The sequence below is a fragment of the Temnothorax americanus genome, unplaced genomic scaffold (genome assembly GCF_048541705.1).
Source record: "Temnothorax americanus isolate GAGA-0224 unplaced genomic scaffold, ASM4854170v1 Scaffold6, whole genome shotgun sequence".
In the NCBI taxonomy this organism is placed as follows: domain Eukaryota; kingdom Metazoa; phylum Arthropoda; class Insecta; order Hymenoptera; family Formicidae; genus Temnothorax; species Temnothorax americanus.
The window spans coordinates 4,142,907-4,163,398 of NW_027509751.1; the positions used below are offsets into that span (position 1 = coordinate 4,142,907).

At 46.6% G+C, this 20,492-nt stretch overlaps 1 protein-coding gene across 4 annotated transcripts in view; it reads right to left on the reverse strand.

Moving 5' to 3' along the window:
* The window catches only part of LOC143905035 (protein turtle), a 233,299-nt gene that overhangs the window by 35,940 nt on the left and 176,867 nt on the right, over positions 1–20,492 (reverse strand). For 2 of the 4 annotated variants that reach the window (XM_077420139.1, XM_077420138.1), the window contains exon 8: positions 18,329–18,450. In XM_077420139.1, coding sequence (XP_077276265.1) covers positions 18,329–18,450 — 122 coding nt within the window. Of the gene's footprint in view, positions 1–18,277; positions 18,451–20,492 lie in introns of all 4 variants that reach the window. The other 2 variants (XM_077420137.1, XM_077420136.1) reach the window with 2 other exon arrangements.

Here is a 20,492-nt window from a genome sequence, read left to right on the forward strand (position 1 = left end):
GTATATATCCTTGGATTATTCATATTTAAATGTATTAGTGATCATCGGCACTTCAAGGGATGAGTATATACGCAAGGTGTGTTACATGTTTCGAAATACGTAAAGAAATTAGTGCACCAGAAATAAAGCGTGATACTGTTTTGTCTAAAAATTTTGCAAAGACTCTAGCCATGCAGATAAATTACTTAACAATATACTTGTATAACTCTTCAACAAAAATGAAAATTATACTGGCATCAACGTCGTCGTAGGCGCGTGTCAGTTGCAAGCGCGATTCTAAATACTTCCTTCGAGCCCTAATCACAATTTAGGTTACGAGGGGACCGAGGCATTATCGTTTATTTTTAGCGGTACGAGTTTAGCGATGTCACCTCATCATAAAGAGAATATACGAACGATATGATGAGCGTACGGGGTTAGTGTCGTTTCATACACGCCTCATTACGTCGCCGTTGCGGAAAATTACGTCCTGTTAAGCCGGATGCTAGAACTGCTGGTAAGCACCGTATATATTTGAGCGAGCCTGCGGGGCTAAAACGGCCCATGTAAACGCCTGCATTAGAAGCGCGCTGCGTTATCGCTCGTATTAATGCATTCGCTTCAAGACATTTAACCCGGACGACGGGATGCGCGGGAGATCCAGCGAAATAAAGTCACCCACCCTCCTCTTCCTCTTCCTCTTCCCCCATATTTACACGCGCGGAAAGGTAGCAACGCGGATTTAATTAAATCTTCAATCGCGTGCCGCGAACTGTGCCTCATATTCACGTTTTTTTTTTTCGCGCGATGATTAACGACAAAACTGCGACGATCGTAACGCAACAAGAGCCGTTATTCGATCATCCTGAACTCGATTAATATAATTATTATTCGTCGGCGAAGTCATGGAGATAAAATTTCTGGAGAAGAGAACAACGCGGAGAAATATTACTGTCGCTCACTAACGTTCCACAGCAGCGTAAATTGATTGGATCGCGTCTCGCGATCGATTCGCAAAGGGCTTCTACGATAACGACGATCACGCTTAATGCGGTTTGCGAGGCACGTAAATCGCCCGGGCGTGGAATGGCGGTCGACAGAATCGTATAAGTCTCGGTCCCACCGGACGGACGTTCGTGCAGCGGAGAATCGCTTTGGAGGACGTTATAGATCGCTGCGTTTGGCACGCGGAGGCAACGTGACGGTATCCCGATAGCGTAATGGCAAGAGAAAGAGGAAATAAACATGAAAAATAAAAAAAAAAAAAAGAAAAACGAGAGTACGCGTGTACGTCGGCGCGGAAAAGTCGCGGACGTGCCGCGACGAGTGGTGTCTTACGTTGGGCATTGACTGCCCCAGTTGACGGTTTCTATTTCGAGCCGCTGACCTACTTGCGGCGGCGGCGACGACTACCGACTACCGACGGCGACGACCCCGACGGCGATGACGACGACGTGCAACCCCGCGTGATTTCAATATTATTCTCCCCGGGTGGTAGCGCGTATAGAGCGTGCCGGCGCGCGCGGCGCGGCACGCTCGATATTGCGAAGACGAGAGTTATTGCGCGCCCGCTGTACCGGCTGGTGTCCGGAATATCGATTTAGATTTACACGCTCGCGCGCGCTAAGTGGCCTGAGAAAGAGATCGGACGCGGATTTCACTCGCTGACTCCTATGTCGCTGACTCCCCGCGACGCGACGAGAAACGATATTTCGCGCTGAGGGTTCCTCGCGCGCCTATACTTCTCCTCGGTGGCATGCTTTTAGAGACAGTAAACGCGGAATTCTCTCATAATATCAATCGTACCTGCGCAACAAGTACTCGCACTGAAAGAAGTCCGTAATGGACGAAATGAAAGCTTGACACAAGATAAATTAGAGAGCACGCGCGGGGCAGCATTCGCGACGGAGGGGTGGAGAGAAGGACGACGGGGGCCGGGGGAGCGGGGGAGGGCGCGGTTGGTATAGACGGCGCACTGCGCGGAGAGAAAAGCCGAGAAAGGGAGGTAATTCGGATTAACGGGCGCGGAGCAGCCCCTGATAAAGAACGGCAGAAGTGAAAAGGACGACGGGGGACGCGGGGCCGCGACGGGGAGGGGTTCGCAAAAGGGGATTCATGAAACTGGAATAAATTACAGCGCTGAATGGCACTCCGGAGGAATACGGGACCTATTTTCTCGCCCTTTTCTTAGCGCGGCGGACGGGACGACGCCGAATCGCGAGGCACCGCTGCTGGCGAATGGCGGGAGCGGGGGGCGCGGAGAAAGGTACAAGTAAAGAATAAAAAAAAACAAGGATTTCTCCAACGAAGGGGGGTGGCACACATCCCAACTGCCGTTGGGCGGAGGCTTTCAGTGAGAATAAGTCGTTCCCTTTCGCGTGAGTGCCATGTCGGCGCGCCGCGCCGTGTTTACACGTATGCGCGACAGCCATGTGGGTCACTCGCCTCCGTTTTATTTTTCATTCCCGGTATTTTATTTATGTAACTCCGTTCTTTCCCTCCCTCTCTTTCTCTCTCTTTCTCTCTCTCTTTTTCTCTCTGATGAAATGTAACACGAACGGGTTCGCGCTTACATAGACCGGACCCCCTGAATAATGAGACGTAACATCGTATTTTTATTTTGCGGCGGATTGTAGAATCACTTTTGTGCCGAGAAACAATGAGACTGCGAAAATAGCATGACATTTTCGAAATTACGGGCATTGTCTCTAAAGTACTTTTTTTTACATCAGAATAATGAACACTCTTCTGTTTTTTTTTTTTTACTAAAACAAGACGCTCTTTCGGTTAGGATTTTCCCGAGATCGAGCAACGGAAGCATTTTACATTGTACACCGATGAGGTATCGAGGTACCGAGTGCGAGCGAGTGCTTATTGGCTAATAATATTTATATCTGGCCGATAAAGTCGCTTCGTTGAAAAGAGGAGAATGAGGTGCTATACCTTCCCGATAGTCAACGTTGTCAGGCGACGTGTACCGATATAATTCAATCTCCGTGGAATGCTCGCATGCACGCCGAGCGATCAAGTATCGACAAACTACAAATGTGCTCGTAACTTCGTTTGTCTTATTACTTTTGCACCATAAACATCCCGCGCGTCCGTTTCCATCCCTGATCAAAGTACCCTCGCCGAACATGCGTCGCGTCGAACGTTTTAACGAAAGCCCTGCTAACACCACCGAAATATATACTCGGGACGATAATAGACGTGTATTTGTTGTAATAGGCAGTGCGCGACGCGACATTGTTCGTTGCGAAAACGCAAATTGCCCTTTTTTTATACAAACAGGCAGATAAATCAATTAAAACCGGCGAAAGCCATTTTTCAATGCGCCACGATAAACAATTCAATCGGCCGAAGCAACCCTCGGAAAATTGAACTCAATAATTCAAGATATAACACTGGCGAGGTAATGGCCGCATAAATAGACGGCAGATGAAACATAAAACAGTTTGACGACAAGCGTGAGCGTGAGTCGTGCGTGAGTTGCGAGACCCATGCACCCTCGTTTCTTATACGCGCGTCACGATACACTGTCGCCCAGGTCATCCGGCTGCGGAACTTATTGCGGAAATTTTGATAATTCATCCCCCGAGCGACATCGAAGCGAGGCTAGACGCGCTATAACCGACGTGTGCAGGGTTGATATTTAAGGTAGTTGCCGTATATCCCTCTGGAGATCGAGCCGAACCCGAGGCTGGCCGAACGAGTTAAATGTTAATGAAGAGGGTTGGTTCTCGAAATAGCGTAGCAGAGCCAGCCGGCGCGAGCTCGCCGCGCCGCACGTCGATCGATCGGGATTTGAAAAGCTGCATTGACAATTTAATTTGCTCCCTCGTGGTAAAGTAAATGTGTATATTAACGTTTTCAATATTAGATTTTATTGATAATACCGGTAATATATAATAATGCGGAAATATATACATATATACTGCGAGTTGATATGAGGATTAACGCCGGATGTAAGCTTTAGATTTATATTCAATTGAATTATTGATATACTCAATGTTATTATTATATCACAAACTGCGGTATTGCGGTTGAGACCCTTATATTGCAATTTCAGTGACGCCGATTATTATGCAATGTATATCGACGTACCGACTTGAGCTACCCGCATGAAAATTCATGAGCGTCCCGCCGATTGTGCTTGAAATTCGATTAAGTTTTCGTAGAATCGAATTTATCTTCCTTATTTTATCGGACTATTACCGACTAATAATAGTTCGACTAAAGCCGCCGGTAGAGAATTACGAATTCTACGTCTTTTGCAGTAGTTAATGAATATTTCAGGGGGACCGCTAAGTAGCGGGTGAGTTTCTACGGAAACGTTATTAGAGATCGATATCATTTCCGCGAACTCTAACTGGCGCAAAGGTGAAGGGACTCCGTGAAGAAACACGATGTATTCTTGCGAATCGATTCACGGGGGAAGTCCCTGTCGATTTTTTCACAAAGTCAGAACTGTGCAGGCTGCTGTGTAAATTGTTTTAATTGAAAAATATCGGCATTCTCTGTTTAAACGCTTCACTCAAATGTATTATATTTCTTATACCTCTTTGATATGAGAATGATGAAAGAGAATACAATAAACCCGCAGCTGTGTGATAGTCGTAGATAACGTTGACAATTACATTATTCATGAAACACTATTTTATTAATACGATTTTAATGTATAGAGTGTTCCAGTGCTTTGCGAAGCACTTTCCACTGCTTTGCACTTTCTATCGTGAAAGAAGTTTATTAATATTCCCAAGAAGCGACAAGTTAAGGGCAACGACCGACCAGCGCTCCACCGGGGAAACTTCTTGAAAGTCAATACTTTTTCACGAACTTGTTTAGCAAAGACGCGGAGTAAAGGATAGGAAGCTAAGGGCCCTCGCAATAGCCTTTTTCCACGCGACTCGTTTCTGTCGTCAACCAGTCGATCCCTTCTGAATGCAGTACGTTACCGCGATATTTTACGTCGACATGGAAAAACATTTATGTTTTACTCGTCGTTTAAGAGCTGCTCGAAAAGATACCATCACTCTGAGAATCAACACGGCACGATTTCGTATTTTATTTAGTATAATATTCTATCGTGTACAATTCCAAATTTTGAAGATGTTGACTGAAATAACGTATTATATGTGTAAAGTGCGCGGAGAAGCTCGTGATTATACGCCAATGTCGCTACGTTTCGCACGCATATACATATATGTAAGGAATAGTATATTGTGCACCAAGGGTTGTTACTTTCCGCCCGCTATACCGGGTGGAAAGTATCAATTTTCTTCCCCAGGGAGGAAAGTAAGCCCTGGCGTGAAATTGGCCACTCTCGCCCCTCTGTCTACAGGCATGGAAAGTCGAACTTTTTTCGTGGAGGTGTTGTGAAAATTAATTTATCCAACTTCTGAGTTGGCCTTTAAGAAGGAAGTTAACCGTCACGGCGGAGCCATGTAAGGTGGAAGTAATATCCAAGCGTTCTCCTTTGAAATACTCTTTCGCCGAGACGTCATTTATGTTTCGCCAAATTGTTATGAGTGAGCAACGCTTAGCTACGATATTTTACCCGATGTGTTTGCATCAATATTTAATCGAATTCTTTTGGTTTACGTGAAAGTTTCTGAAACTTTGTTCTGGGAGAGCCCGGTCTACTTGGTGCGATCTTAAAGTAGATACGTCCCGCTACTTCCACGCGGTATCAATTCCGCTAGTTTTGATATCGAACCACATTTAAATTTCCTGAAAAGTGTATGATATTACGTTTACGCGTTTTCTCATACTCCATTGCCTCCAAAAGAGTATATTTATACTTGTCACCCCAAAAACGTCTCTCTACAAAAATCCGATTTACATTTTTTTTTCTCTACTTTCGCGTATATTTATCGATATCGCGCAAGTTTTATTCTCAAAGCTTTCGCCGCTACGTCGCTGCTTCATTAGGACAAACAATCAATATTTGTGCTCGCAACCAATTTGCATACTCCGCGTCAACATCCAATTAAGTAAATTTATACAACCCAACGTCATAACAACCTGTGGTTATTGGTTAAAACCGACGGAGTTCTCCAGCCGCGAGGGCCGCGATTTTAGAAAAGTACGAAACGCCGCGGGGGCTGCTTCGAATTTTGAACGACGGAGCGGCTCATTATAATACTTCGGAAACAAGTACGGTCGAGTCCTTGAGCTCTTTCAGAGCGGCGCGCTGGAAGTCGATGCTGTTTTCATCGAGCTTATTTGAACGGACGGCGGATTCGAGAGCGGGGAGAGCGCGGCGGCGCAGGGGTGAAAAGTACGGCGACCGACCGGTACCCCGGCACTTTATGAAATTCGCTTGCTTTACGCGGCAAGTTCGGCGTCGGGGGAGAAACTTTACGGAAACTGGATATCACTTTTGGGAAATGGGCAATCGAGTCCACCCCCGTGTCCTCGGTGAGAACTAATTCCCCGGGGAGGTGGCACCTGCCGTAAGCTGCCAGCGATTTCGACGTCGTTGCGCGAAGCTCTACCTTCGTGCTCGGGCTCCTCGTACTATCGCAAATTGCAAATTAAAGGACGCGCAGCAACGGCCGGCGAACCAAGGCAACTTGGGAAGTATCGCGCGGCACAGCTTTGTGCGCCCTTCGCAATTGGCGCGGCGCGGGCGGCGTGGGATATTACGGCGCAATGCGACTCTTTAACCGAATCCAATTTCCACGCTGCGCATTCGTATGAATTATGTATCCTTCTCGCGAAACTCGCGAGCTTCTGGTCGACGGGGAACCGACGGACCTGAAAGTTAGCCCCTGAAGTTTCGACCTCCGTTAACAACGTGCGATTAACTTAACGTGGGGTTCGGCTATACAGTCCGCGGGATTTTACCCGCGTGGATATTTGCGTGTTTTGTCATGTAACATATATCGAATTTGGCTTATCATATTATTTATTGAATAACAATCTATTATCGGCAAAAGAATGTAGACATTTTCATTTCCTATTTTTTCTTGCTTTTTTTTTATTCATCACACTCTTCATTTATGTCTTCAGTGACATTCAATCATCTGTCTCGTGGATCACTCTCGAGATTGACCGACAGGTATCTGCGATCCAACACCTCGCGTGTAGGTCTACTGTGCGCCGACAGCTCCTCACGAGCGTCTCCTTCACGACAAACAACAGATACGTGTCTGGCAGAAAGTGTGCCATTCGTAAAATCGCGAGTTCTCGGATGGCTCGTTGAATTTCCAGAGCGAAAAGAGTAGGACGGCGTTGGAGGGGCGGCGGGATAGGCATTTTACGCCACTTTCCATAGTCACGTCGGTGGCGAGAAAATTGTCTCGGCAGGGCAAACACTCGAACGGCTGTTTATCTTTGCCGCGGAATCTCTCCTCATTCTCCTCTCGTATATCCGATGAACGAAAATACCACGGGCACGGATGGTGTGTCTGCGGTCGTCGTGTGTGTGCATGTGTACGTGCGTGTGCGCGCGCGTGCTCTCCTATATCGCAGCAGGATGTACAGTTCCGTTCCGTCTCTCGATCCTGCGGGCCGTTTGCGCGGGATAATAAGGATCTTAATGGCTGGCGCGTACCACGGATCGTTTAACTCGGAAATCATAACCGGAGCCTCTGGTCCTTCTGGTCTCTCTCGCGTGGTTGAGCTCACGGCTGAATCTCGCGCGTCTAATTTCACGGAAATATGAGGATGGTTTCCGCATAGCTCCATCACGCAGCTCCATTGAATACTCTTTCGTCATATTATATACGAAATGTACTCCGCGAGGCGTACGCGAAATTTGATTAGAGCAGCCGGGGAAAACCGGAGCTCTGATGCTCTCATATTTAATTCAAGTTTTTCACTTCACATATGTGTAGACATATCATGTCTACGTCTACTTAAGCTCACCTTGGCTCCGCTACTCGCTTATCTGCGTAAGCAAAGTTTCCCAGTGCAGCGTTGCGCACCGCAAACCCTCCACTTTCGTTATTAAAGTAACGTTGTTAGAAAGACTAGCTCGCAGCCACCGCTACACACTACTCTACTCGGAGATATTCTCTCTCTCGTCAAAACTCATTTGTATTCGAGCCACGAATGTTTTGTGCCGTTTTTTTCGAAGCGTTTATTTACCACCTAACGCAAAATTATAATATTCTTCTAATCACAATTTTGGTTCGGATCCACTCTCACCTTCTCGAGATAGGATTGGGGGGATCTCGCGGACGCTAATTATTTTTCGTTTGTCACGACGCGACGCCCCCTTGCACCTATATAGATTTGTATTAATAATAAGAATGTCAAAAAAGGAAAAACGGAGTCATCAATTAACAGGGATGACGAGAAATGAACGGCTCGCTAAACGGTGAAAGAGTAAGTCGTAGAGAGGAGCGGATTGTGCGACTGCGGGAGAGACAGTGGGTCGGGGTGCTTGAAACCGCACGTGGGGATCGACCGCGAGGGAGGAACGGTAACCCTGACACAGTTGAGTAGTTCAGCTTGACCTCCGTGCACATTCTGCATTATGTATGTAGACCTCCTAACCCCGTGCGGATTCGCTTGCATCGGCCGCGATAAAGTGTCGCCTGTACTGCATGACGGTGTCGTTCTGCATCCCTTTGCGGTGCGACGAAACGCCAGACGCAATTGCAAATTGCGACGTTACCCGCCGGTGGAATAAATTTCTTACGCGCTTGATACACTGATACATGTTCGAAGACATCGTTGCGATCGGATACGACGCCGTGGAAGAATCCAAAATGCAGTCGAGAAAACTAACACTTTTTCTGTTTTGTAAAATTCTCGTACGTTATTAATATAAAAATTGAAATAATTTAAATTAAATTTAAAAAAATGTAATGAGTATATAATGTTACAAAAGGTCTGGTTACGAGAAGGCTCAAGAAGCTTAAATCGACCATCGGAAAAAAATCCTCCACGTAAGAAGACCGCGCCTGCCTCGGTTTCGTGTTTATATACGCCGCGAAAGAGAGAGAATAGAAAAACAATTATCTTCGTGGCTTATGTCCGTCGACGGAATAAAAAGAGAAAAGAAATATACAGTCAGAACACCGAGGTTTCACATTGCTTTCCGCGGGAGGGAAAGGAACGATAACGCTCGTCTACGACGTGGATAATATTCAACCGAAATTCGGGAGAGAGATCTGCCAGGTTGCGGGTAACTTTCCGAGACCTCAGAGAGGTTTCTAACGCGGAGGACGCGGGGGAGTTGAGCGCGGCGGCGGGACGGGTAAGTCGGTCCCTCCGGCAGAGGTGAATGCCTCCCGAGTGGAAGCGCCAGTGAAATTGAATTGCAGGAAGACTCTATTTCTCTTTCTCGCGCGCAAACACGTCTTTCGCCCTCTCTCTCTCCTTTTTCTTCCCTCCCTCTCTCTCTCTCTCTCTCTGTCTTTCTCTACCATCGTACCTCAATCTCGCTTTCTCCCTATCTCGGCTTCCGCCATCTCACTCGTCCGCCAGCAGTCCACGCTCTTCCCTTTCTCCCTTCGTCCTCCATTCATCCTGTCTCTCCTTCCAGTGTTTGCGCAGTTGACTCGTGTCTCCATTTGTTTCATTAAATTATACGTCGTGCTCCCTTCTACCCCTTCCTGCTCTTCCACTCGCGACGAGATATATCCACCGCACCTACTCACCGTCGTCAACCAGCATTCCTCCCTCATCCGGTGCCCACTCGCGGCACTTTTCTTTCAAAATAGAAGTACGCGGGGAAACAAGGAGAGCCTCCATTACGCCCATCCGACCCTTCAACCCTTTCTTACAAATTTAATACCGCCCAATTTTTCCACCTTCCTCCCTCTCTTCCTTCCTCTTGCTCTTTCTGTTTCTCTCTCTCTCTCTCTCTCTCTCTCTCTCTCTCTCTCTCTCTCTCTCTCTCCCCCCACCTCCCTCCCTCCCCCTCCCCCCATCTCTTTCTCTTCCTCTCTCTCCCGCGGAAAGTTACCCCGATGTATTAACGAACGAGCTATACGAGCATTTACCGACTAGCTTCATGGAAAAACATACGTTCTTGATGGAGAGTGCTCGTTAAGGGTAAAAGAAGCAGCGGCAACGGCGAGAAGAGCACGAGGGTGAGTGGAGAGCGAAACAATGGGAGTCACAGCATTCTCGCCGCGAAGTGCGCGCATTAATTTGCATTCTCCACTTACATTTGCGCGATGCCGCCGTAATTCCATTGGAGGGCCCATGTCTCGATGAATGGTAACGCTGCAAAAACATTTAAAAGCTCGCGCTATACAACCGAAGAATTATTCGTTATTATTGCGCGCCTCCATGGGAAAATGATTGCTCTCCCCCGCAGGTGACCGCGGGGAGGGATGCGGATATTCATAAATAATTGAAATAATCGAATGTGAATAATTGTTTGAAAATTATAATTTCTCGCGTGTAATTCGAAATAAATTACGCCACGTGCCGCTAATACGCAAGTATTATATGCGATTATCGATCGAATCATCTCGCACGCGTCGTTAGACGGAAAAAGACAATGCGAGTATTTTATCCGAAACGAGAGTTAATTCAATTATGATGTAAAGCGCGCGCTTTTAAATACCTCTGAATAACTTCCACGGAGATATCTTTTATTTTTTTCCTTTCGTATATTAATTAATGACTACGAGGAATAATGGTTTTGAACCGCGTTCATTATCGCACGGTATTCGTGTACTTCTGTACGTCGGCTTCAATGTATTCGTGCATCCCGCGAAACAAGACCCGGCGAACCTTCTGCGAGACTCGCCTCTTTCCAGCAAGTCCGTGGGGGGGGGGGGCTAACTTTCCAGCGGATGCGACAATGGAAGCCTCTCCCCCCCTCGCCCTCGCCTCCCTCCCGCCGCCGCCGTCGCTGTTGAAAACGCGCATTAATTTTCCACGTGTGTTGGCGGTGCGCCGCGTAATCTCATAAGGGATGCCACTCGGATGCTGTGTCGCGACGAGCCGCGGAATAAAAGCGTGCGGCCGCGCGACCGGACTGCAAATGCGCGCGCGGGCGCGGCGGCGTACCGCCCTACACGAAATTTCGTTCCTCCACTCTTCGGTACTTTGGCCCCGGGGAATTCGCGCGTACCTCTCCTTTTTATCCCCGCTCGCTCGCGGCCGAACCAGTTAGCGGCGGGCATAAATGCAAATTGTCGCGTATGCAAATTGCACGTTTGTATTAGCACGTACAGCGGCTCTCGCAGAACGGCCTTTACGAGAAACGAGTATGAAAACTCTCACCCCTGCGACTTTAACAAGCAAAAATAATTTTAACGTAGTTTTCTTTTTCTTCTTTTTTTTTTTAATTTCTTCCGCTGGCTTAAAAGGCAGGAACCATTCGCTTTTAATCACGCTTATGGTAAAACCGAACCCTAGATATCTGGAGTGAAGGCTCGATTTGTTCACCAACGCTTGTAAGAATCCGCATGACGGATCAAACATACCACATAAAACTCTTTCTTTGTTTGCAATTTAGAATTGCATTAAAAAAAAGCCCACCGCACTTATGTTTCAGCTTCTTTTATTCAACATGACTCTCTTGATGTAATTTACGCCTAGCGCATGTGCACCAGGTACGTGTGTGTGTGTGTGTGTGTGTGTGTGTGTGTGTGTGTGTGTGTGTATTTAACGTTATTTGTCTTGTGGTAATTTCATCAGAGGTGACTATCCTCGCGCATATGCGGAATAGTTAAAAGAGAAAACGGGCAAAAAGGAGGGTTGTGGAAAATAAAAGGAATGGAAAAGCCCGAGGGAGAGTCGGAAACGTTAGTCACGGTTGCGACAACTTGCATTTCTCTTGCGCATTGCAAAAGAGGAGGCACTAGGCAGGCAGATAGACCCACCGCAAACTTGTGCGCGATAAATGCCGACGCGATCTTTAATGCGAATTCATTTCGCGGATTCGCCCGCGCGCGATTTCAAAAAGCCTGCATTCAAAGGGTGGGAGTTAAAACGTGCGTTTCCGCGAGTCGTCTCTCCGGCGCGAATCGCGCGCTCGTAAAAAGCCATATCCCTAAAGTTATCCCCGCGATGGTACGACTCCGCGATTTTTATGCACACTTTCGCCGGATTTATTGACGAGTGAATAAATTTCGAAGGGAGGTCTCTGCGGTTTCGATCGAAGAGGTCGAGGAAAAACATCGTGTTCTCTTCGCACTAGTTCGCGCAGCCGCAACCGAGAACCGCAGGTGCGGTACAGAAGAATGTACGCTGCCGCAATTTATGAGAGTGCTTTTTCTTCATTCATCGAATCGGTTAGCGGTGCCGGCAGCGAAGGCCCCGGTCTTCGTCTCCTATTCGGACGCGCGGGTAACGTGTATACCATCGAGCATCGATAACTATTTGCTTCCGGAAAAGCAAACAATAACATGGACGCACATGATAAACGATCGTGTTTGATTCACTCGGCGCGCTGCAGGCTCCAAAATTTGTTCCAAGATTGGCCAAACGCCAATAAATATGATCCTAAGTGAAAATATCTCGTCGAGAAGCGCTCTCGTGTGTTCCTACGGTTAGAGTAATATATTCGTGCATGGGAAATTTCTTTCACCCAGAGATATTTCGCGGTGGAAGCTATTTTCACGAGATAAAGGCACGATTCCGCAAACGGGAGGTCCCCCGGGAAAGGCATCGCGGTCTCGCCTTTTCACTAAGAATTTTTTCGAGTCTCTTAATTATGAATCGTAGCCTTTTAATTATCGCCGGTAATTGCAATTGAGACCGAGCCCATTGCAGGCCGCATCAAGTGCGTCGTCCGCACGCGAACGGAAAAAATGGTATGGGGGAGTGTGAGAGACTAGTTTCGCGCCATGGGGGGATGAGGGGGGGAGAGGGGGTGCAAAAAGTCAGACGGGAAGAGAAATTAGTTGTCAGTCGCAGCGTCATAGACAGAGGGAGAAAGGCAGGGGTGGCGAAAGCGACGGACGGCCCGAGGGTACAGAAGGGAGAGATTGGCGCGGAGGGGTTCGAATCGTGAGAGGGGGGACGATGGTCGAGACGGTGAAGGAGGGTGGCTCAAAAGCCCCTGGGTTTCTCGCGTGATTTATGCGAGATTCCAGCGATGCCGCACGTAAAAAAGAAAACAGCCCTTCGCCGTGTCGTTCCCCCACTCCCCCTTCATCGCGGCGAGTCGTCGTCTGGAAATGGAAATGGCCGGGGGACGCGGCGTCGTTCCATCGTTGGAAATCTCTCGCTCTATCAGAAGCGTTTTCCGAGGGACGGTAAAAAGGACGACTATATGTACGAGGAACTGACCCCGACCGGCCTCGCGCTTCCCCCCGAAGTGATTTGCCGGGACATGGTAATTAATGCTAATAGAAAAATTGCCGGGACGATTGAACGTAGATTGGGGTGAGGTGGAACGGTCTGGAATTTTTTTTACGATATAAAAGTCGCCCCTTTTTTCTCCTCACGAAAGTATATATAGCCATTCGAGATAAGATTAACCTCGCGTTCTTTTGATCTCCAAGAGCTCGTCAACGTGCTTCTCCCTTATTTTTCTTGCAAATGATATTTACACGCTTCTTCATTCCTGATTCATTCATTATTACAAGCCACTTTATCTTATATACAGGCGGTATATTTTCGAAAATATTACGTTAAGAGGAAACATGGCGGTTCCTACATCGTGTCCCCTTTATATTGAAATCCTACTAATCCATGTCGATTATATACAAACACATAGCGATTATCGAGCAAATTGACGTTTGATTAAGTCAAGCCATAGTCGCGACCGGAATCCGGCGTGCAGATACAATAGGGCGTCGAATAAAACCCGCGGCGTCTGTCCGCCATGTGTTACGCGGTCCTCGACGCGTGAGATTCGCTCGTGGAGTCGCGTGCCATGCATTCGCGACGTTCGCTACATATACGGGTAACCATCGGGACAACGACACGATTATACTCGCGATTAATTTCTATCATATCGATCCTACGTCGGAAGTGCGCTCGCACGGTACCTAACCGCCACGTGAAGGCACTGTGCATGCATGTATCGCTGTTTGCTACCGCCGATCGTCATATAGAATCGCGTCCGCGCTCTCGAGCACGCACGGGGTGCACGCGTGCTCAAGTGTACGAACGCGGTTCTAAGATTACGTCGTCGGGTTCAACCGTCGCGGTCGCGTCGATTAATTAATCAATTAATCCGGGACGAGGGTAGGTTTGCGAAGTCAATATTGAATTCACAGTAATGCGTTTACGGCAACGCGACGCCGGATCGACCGGAAATCCCCGGAGTCCGCGAGGGGGGCCCCCGATCCGGCGCTGGGTCATCTCGTCGCGTTTATCCCGCGGCCCGCATTTTACTCGCGCGTTCGAAAGTATGTAATTTTTACGCGTTTTACGCGATACGTACAGGTGTAATCTCATCCGATACACAAATAACACCCGACGCCTATAATTCGCTCTCGATCGCGTTAGCCTCCACACGCCCGGCGTCGATGGCGCAACGCTTTAATTTTAATCAATTTATTTCGCGGCATTATGCACGCGTACACGCCGATCGGCGAGATGAAATCTCGCACCGGCGAAGCTTACCGGATTAGCGAGATATTTCAACTATTGATCGCGAGAGAGAGAGACCGATAAGTGCGATACGCAGCGGTACAAATTCGCACGGCGACAGACATGCGACTATACGCGCATCACTAATACATACAACACACATATTACATTACGCTACTTGGCAGGCAAAATTTTCTACACGCAGACTACGATCATGCAGCGGCGGTGGTGATCGGATGATCGCAGAGGAGGGTGGGGCTCATTTTTACAGCGGCAAGATCCGGGAAACACGATCCCGTAATTTACGGCGAGCCGAAGCCGCGATTGCCCTATCTATATAATTGCGCCGACGATAGCATCGTATTTTTCATGCGACAGTCGCACTATGTTTGTTTTAGCCACGCGCGACGCGCGTTTTCCCATCTCCGATTAAATCCGCCACCACCGCGTGCGCCAGCGGAACAACGCATGCAAGGCACCAGAGGTTAGAGGAGACAGAGACATGATTTTTCAATTTTCCGCCCCCGAGATAGAAGTGGGAAAAGTGCGCTACTCCACATTGTTTCGTGATGGACGCTGGCCGTTCGCGGACTAAGCCGCGCGTGAGTAATTCGAGATACTTAAACTGGACGTTGATGCATTAAAAGATACGAGGAATCAAAATAGACGTCGAAAGTCGAGCTTGAAGAACGAAAGAGGTTTTTTTTTTATTCTTGATTGCGAACGATGTATCGCACCGTTTGATCATTCCTATATATTGATACTCTCTAAATTTCATAGAGTGGTTTCGCCATTGATACAATAATATAAGAGTGATTGCGATAGTCACTCCAAAAGAGAGGCTTGTCACTCTAATTTAAGTAAATGCGGGCACTCATGAGAATTTTTATTCTGAAATTTTTAGAGCGGCTACTTTACCGGAGTGATGCTATCTCACTCTAAAGCTATAGTGAATCACGATTCACTGAAGACCGACTGATAAATGATAAATGACTCTAAAAGAGCAAAATTTTCCATTCAAAACTTCAAAATTGTAGAGTAACATAATTCACTATAGACACTGATCTACTACACTCGAAAAGAGTGCCATGCCCTTTCACTCAAATGGAGTGCGATTTCATTTCAACTTATAGAGCGCAATTTTATTATTTCTTAGAGTGGCAAATCAAAGTGCACAAGCTCAATTTTTACTTTTCGTTACACTTGCATTTCACTCTTCGACTTTTAGAGAGTATCGCACGAACAATTGACGTCATTTCGCGATTTAAAGATAAAAGGAAAACATCCCTTTTTACGTCTGCTATATTTTTGCATCCTACGTCGCGAGATAAGAGATTCATTGAATAAACTTTAAAGATTATATAAAACATAAAATTTCACGAACGACAAGAAACGCACGCGTACAATCAATAAAACACGTAAAATTCCAAGATGTAGAGAAACTGAAGGGCACTCCCTTGCTTTTCTCGCTTCTTTATATCGCGAAGAGGTTCGTGAAACGGCGACCTCGTCATTCGAAAGAGCCGCGACGAGTCGTAAACGTGTACTATCTCGGACATTTCTGCATTTAATCGAGAAGAAAATCGGAACGAGCAATGTCTTGCGATTTTACGAACGTGAATTCTGCGTGGGTATCCTCTCGCGGATACCAAATTATATGCGCCGTATAGTCAAAGTAATATACACGTTACGATTCGGGCGGTCCTTTCGCTCTCTTTCTCTCTCATTCTCGAAACAGTGCAACGAAATCTCGCATGAAAAATCTAGCACGAGAATATCATTGTGAGCGTGTGCGCGAGTACTCGCGAAAAATCGCGATACGTCGCATCGTTGATTCGCGGCGCGGAGAAAAAAAGGCTTACAGCTCCGCGGCGTGTAAAACACCGCGTTTTACATTTCGCGCGCGTTAACCGTATTAGAAATGAAAATCCTGGCGGGCACTCGAAGAAGATTGATCGATCGGCGGATTATGATGCCAATGGAGAGCCGGATATCGATGAAGCGAATATACCATGATGATCCTTAATTTTTCATTTCACGAGAGCGATTTACGGTAACAAGTTTCCGATGCGCGCCGCGCCGCCAGGAACTAGAATTGACATTTTACAATAACGGATCGCTCTCGCTATTTTTCAAGCGGTTTTCGATTCGCTCCGGTGATCACATTTATGTTATCTAGCGTATCGCTCATTTTCGTCGCGCACCCGCTCCATGTACATATGTATTATATCGCGATGATATATGTGGTCATCACACGAGATGAATGAGAAAAGGTCGTTCGCGCGTTTTATGATCTGGAATTCATGTTGTTATAGTACTGATTGAAATGATCGGATGATGTACGTTAATTGATGTACGTAATGTGCTCTGCCCTCTCCAGTCCGGACGAGATATACAACGTGTGAATACAAAGTACGTTAATTTTTTTACTCTACTCGAGCGAATAATTTGCGGCGGTGCTCGCTCGCTCGCTCGCTCGCGCACGAACGAGAGGCGCGTCCCGTTCGCCGTTGTCGGTGATTTCCACCGATCAAAATCAAAACAGGATATACAAAACGACCAAACGTAAGCGCGTAAGCCAACAAATCGTAAATATACGGCCAATTTAAAGTTTCTCTCAGTAACAATAACGTTGCAGTAACATTTCAAAAACGTGTGCCCTCCGCTGCGCTCTGCCTCACTGGTATACAAGCTCGCTAGCGTAATGTAACCATATGTAAATTCATTCATGCGCGCTGTGAAAATTATTTTGTGCGGTAATTTGAGAAAAACTGCTGACGACGTTCTGGCGTCCAAATTCCGTAAATATTTGATCAAAAATGCAAGTGTTGCTCTAATTTTTTGAATAATCAGTAAAACTTTATTATTCGCGTCTGTCAATTATTACGAAAGATAAGCGACGACAGAAAGGAAAAGTTCTCCGATGATTAAATACAGGGTATCCAAAAAGGTATAGTGGACAACTACCACAGTTTTATTGTATAAAAATTGATAGTTTTCATAATAACAGTTTTCTTTTTCATTTCAATTGGGATCGATTTGAATCATAATATCTGTCGAATAAAATTCTTGAGGCACCAAAAATCTTTTCGAGACTCAAGAACTCCAGAGTTTTTCGGAAGAGTTAGAATTCACTCACGATTATATAAAAATTCTAGAAATGGGACATTAACTTTATAGCGGTCAGAAAGAGAAGCTGGGTCGCAGAATTCATAGAAATAACTGTTTATTCGGGCAGGACAGGCCGGAGCGCGCCGTATCTGCGTGCCCCCCTTCCATATTGCCTCTTCACGCCCCAATTCGCGATTATGCAACGTTTAATCGCGGAATTAAAAAAGGAGTCTCGGAAGTGCAAATTTCTTTCCGCGGGAGTGAGCGCGCATCGAGCGAACTGCGACAATTCCCGTGGATTTCCACCCGAAGAAATTTACGATATTTCGTGGAGTGCGTCTCGGATTAAGCGAGATCGAAAAACGTCGATCTTTTTCATTATTCCGTGCCGTTATTACTTGATGTTATGCCACTACGATCTCGTTATTTTATATTCCATACATCATCGGGCGATTGCGCGAAATTGTAACGACTATCTCGACGAAAAAAAAAAAAGAACGTTTAGCATCGCGAGGGTGTTAATAGCGACGGAAGGGGGGGCGCGTTTACGATTTTGCACGCATCGATTGCTCGAGGAAGCGAAGCGAAAGGAGACTTTTCGCTCGATGTGACGTCGAATGATTCTCTCCGAGTCGTCGTTTAAAATGTCGCGATGGTATACACTGGCAGGCTTGCCGATACCAGAGGCGCGGCGCTCTCGTGGAGTGCCCCCGTCTTTTTAACTCACGGATATAGAGAGCAGAGGCGATATCGTCCGATATCGTACCGTGTCGCCTACCTTCTTCTCCCATTGGAGAACGTAGGGCACTGGGTGCTCACCGGGGAACTCTACGTGACAGTTGAAGACAACGCTCTCTCCGAGGATAGCCGTGATGTGCACCGCGTCTTGTTGACAAAGGCCTGAAATCAAAATAAAGATGGTCATTAGCGACATATAGTGATAATATTTCACAATTAAATAAGCGGGGATCTTAGAAGAGATATTAAGAAATATTACTATGGATATCTGCTCTTAATTGTGATTCTCTCATTATTGGTCACATCAGCGCGCTTAACTTTAAATCAAATGAATAATAATCTCTACATTCGCGTTAAATAAGTGAATGTCGTGGTGTTGTTTCAAATCGCTATAGGACTGACAGTAGGAAAACGAATCGGGAACACTTTTGGAAAAATTGATCGAAACATCCCGCGCTTCCATCTCGCGCTCGCGGAAGACGTTCGAGCATCGAAAGCTCGTAATTCTTGCCGCAAGAGAGTCTCGCGGTAGGAAAGAAAGCTGCGAGAGGCAAGCCGTTCTCCGCTCGTCCCCGGCGGGAGGACATTAAAAGCCATTAAAGGTAAATCAGGAGCAACGGTTGACGTCGCTCTCTTTTCCGCGAGTCAGATCGGGAAACCCGGCCCCCGCACGTGGCGGAGGCGTCATGCGAGATTAACTTCGCATTAGCCGCCATGCCACGTCGAAATAAGACCGAATACGACTCTGCTTTCGCGTGCTCGAAAGGAAAATCCCTTCGGTCCCGCGTGTCGCGCGCGATGACAACGACATTTCGCTCGCCCGCCCTCTTGCCGCGCGCGAGATGTCGACGGGGATAGTTAACATACTTCGATATACATTCGTGTTCTTGCTGGTCTTATACCCTGTTTACGATTGGCGCGCGCGACTGGGAGAGATATCGCTATAAATTATATCGGGGGAACGTCGTCCCAAGGTGGAAAAAGTAGACGGCGCATCGTGACGCGGTGAAACGACGATGGTAAACACGTCAGCGGGAAATAATACGGGCGCGCCTGAAGAAGAAACTTCTCTCCGGGGATAATTAATGTTCTTAGCGCAAACGACGAGCGCGACGGATTAAAGAGAGCCACCTATTGGATAAATTGATATCTGAAATTCGAAACGCTTTCAATTTTCTGGATGGAAAGTTTTTCACGTTCTCTATCACTGAATATTACTTTCGCTGTTAGTGTTCACTGCGTTTACTTTCCAACCAAACAACTTTGCGCGAAATGTATATATATATATATATGTAGGTCCAGAGGTATGTTCCGGGACTGTTTACGTTTTTTGAAATGTACAGTCCTGGAATATAACGCATATATATGTAATCAGATTCAAAAAACTGTCCCAAAAAATGCCGTAGGACATCAATTTTTTCCAGGACAGTCCTGGAAACTGCCAAATGTCCCGGAATATACCGATATCAAAAATAAAAGTCCCGGAACATACTTCCAGACCTACATATATATATATATATATATATATATATATATACACACATATGTATTTATACATATATGTATACGACAGTAATATATATATAGAAAATATCGCGAAATGACGCTAATATGACTTTTTAGCTCAGTTCAAGAATGCTCGTGTTATTCAAATATAGCAGCGTGGAGCACCGCGAATTAAGAAACACGAGATATATAGGGCTTTGTCAAATGCCCGAGACAAACAGGAGAAAAGTCAGTTGTGGCGTGGAACTAGAAGGAAACCGAACTCTCCGAATACTCTTAAACTGATTCGCAGAAATATATGTCAGCGCAGTCTGCTATCCGCGGAAAAGTAATCGCGAAGTTCGTGTCGCAAGAAGCTCTATCGGTCGACGGGGCACAAATCGGGAATGTGCCGATCTACTTTGCGTCTGCGAGAAAAGTTTCGCGACTAGGAAATATCGATCTGACTGCTGACAAGCAAAACTTCGGACGAATCTGTCGCGCGCGGGGGCGACCCCTTAAACATTTTTGTTTTATCTCCGCCTTTCGTTCGCTGCGTCACGATCGTCGCGATTAACGTTTCACTGCGGTAAACAGCTGCCGCATTCGCGCGCTTTTTACTACTTCACCGAACTACTGTTCTCCACGGAGTTCTTAATGCGGCAGTACCATTACGGTCTGATTTTTGTCACGAAACGACTGCTATATTTGATTGATGT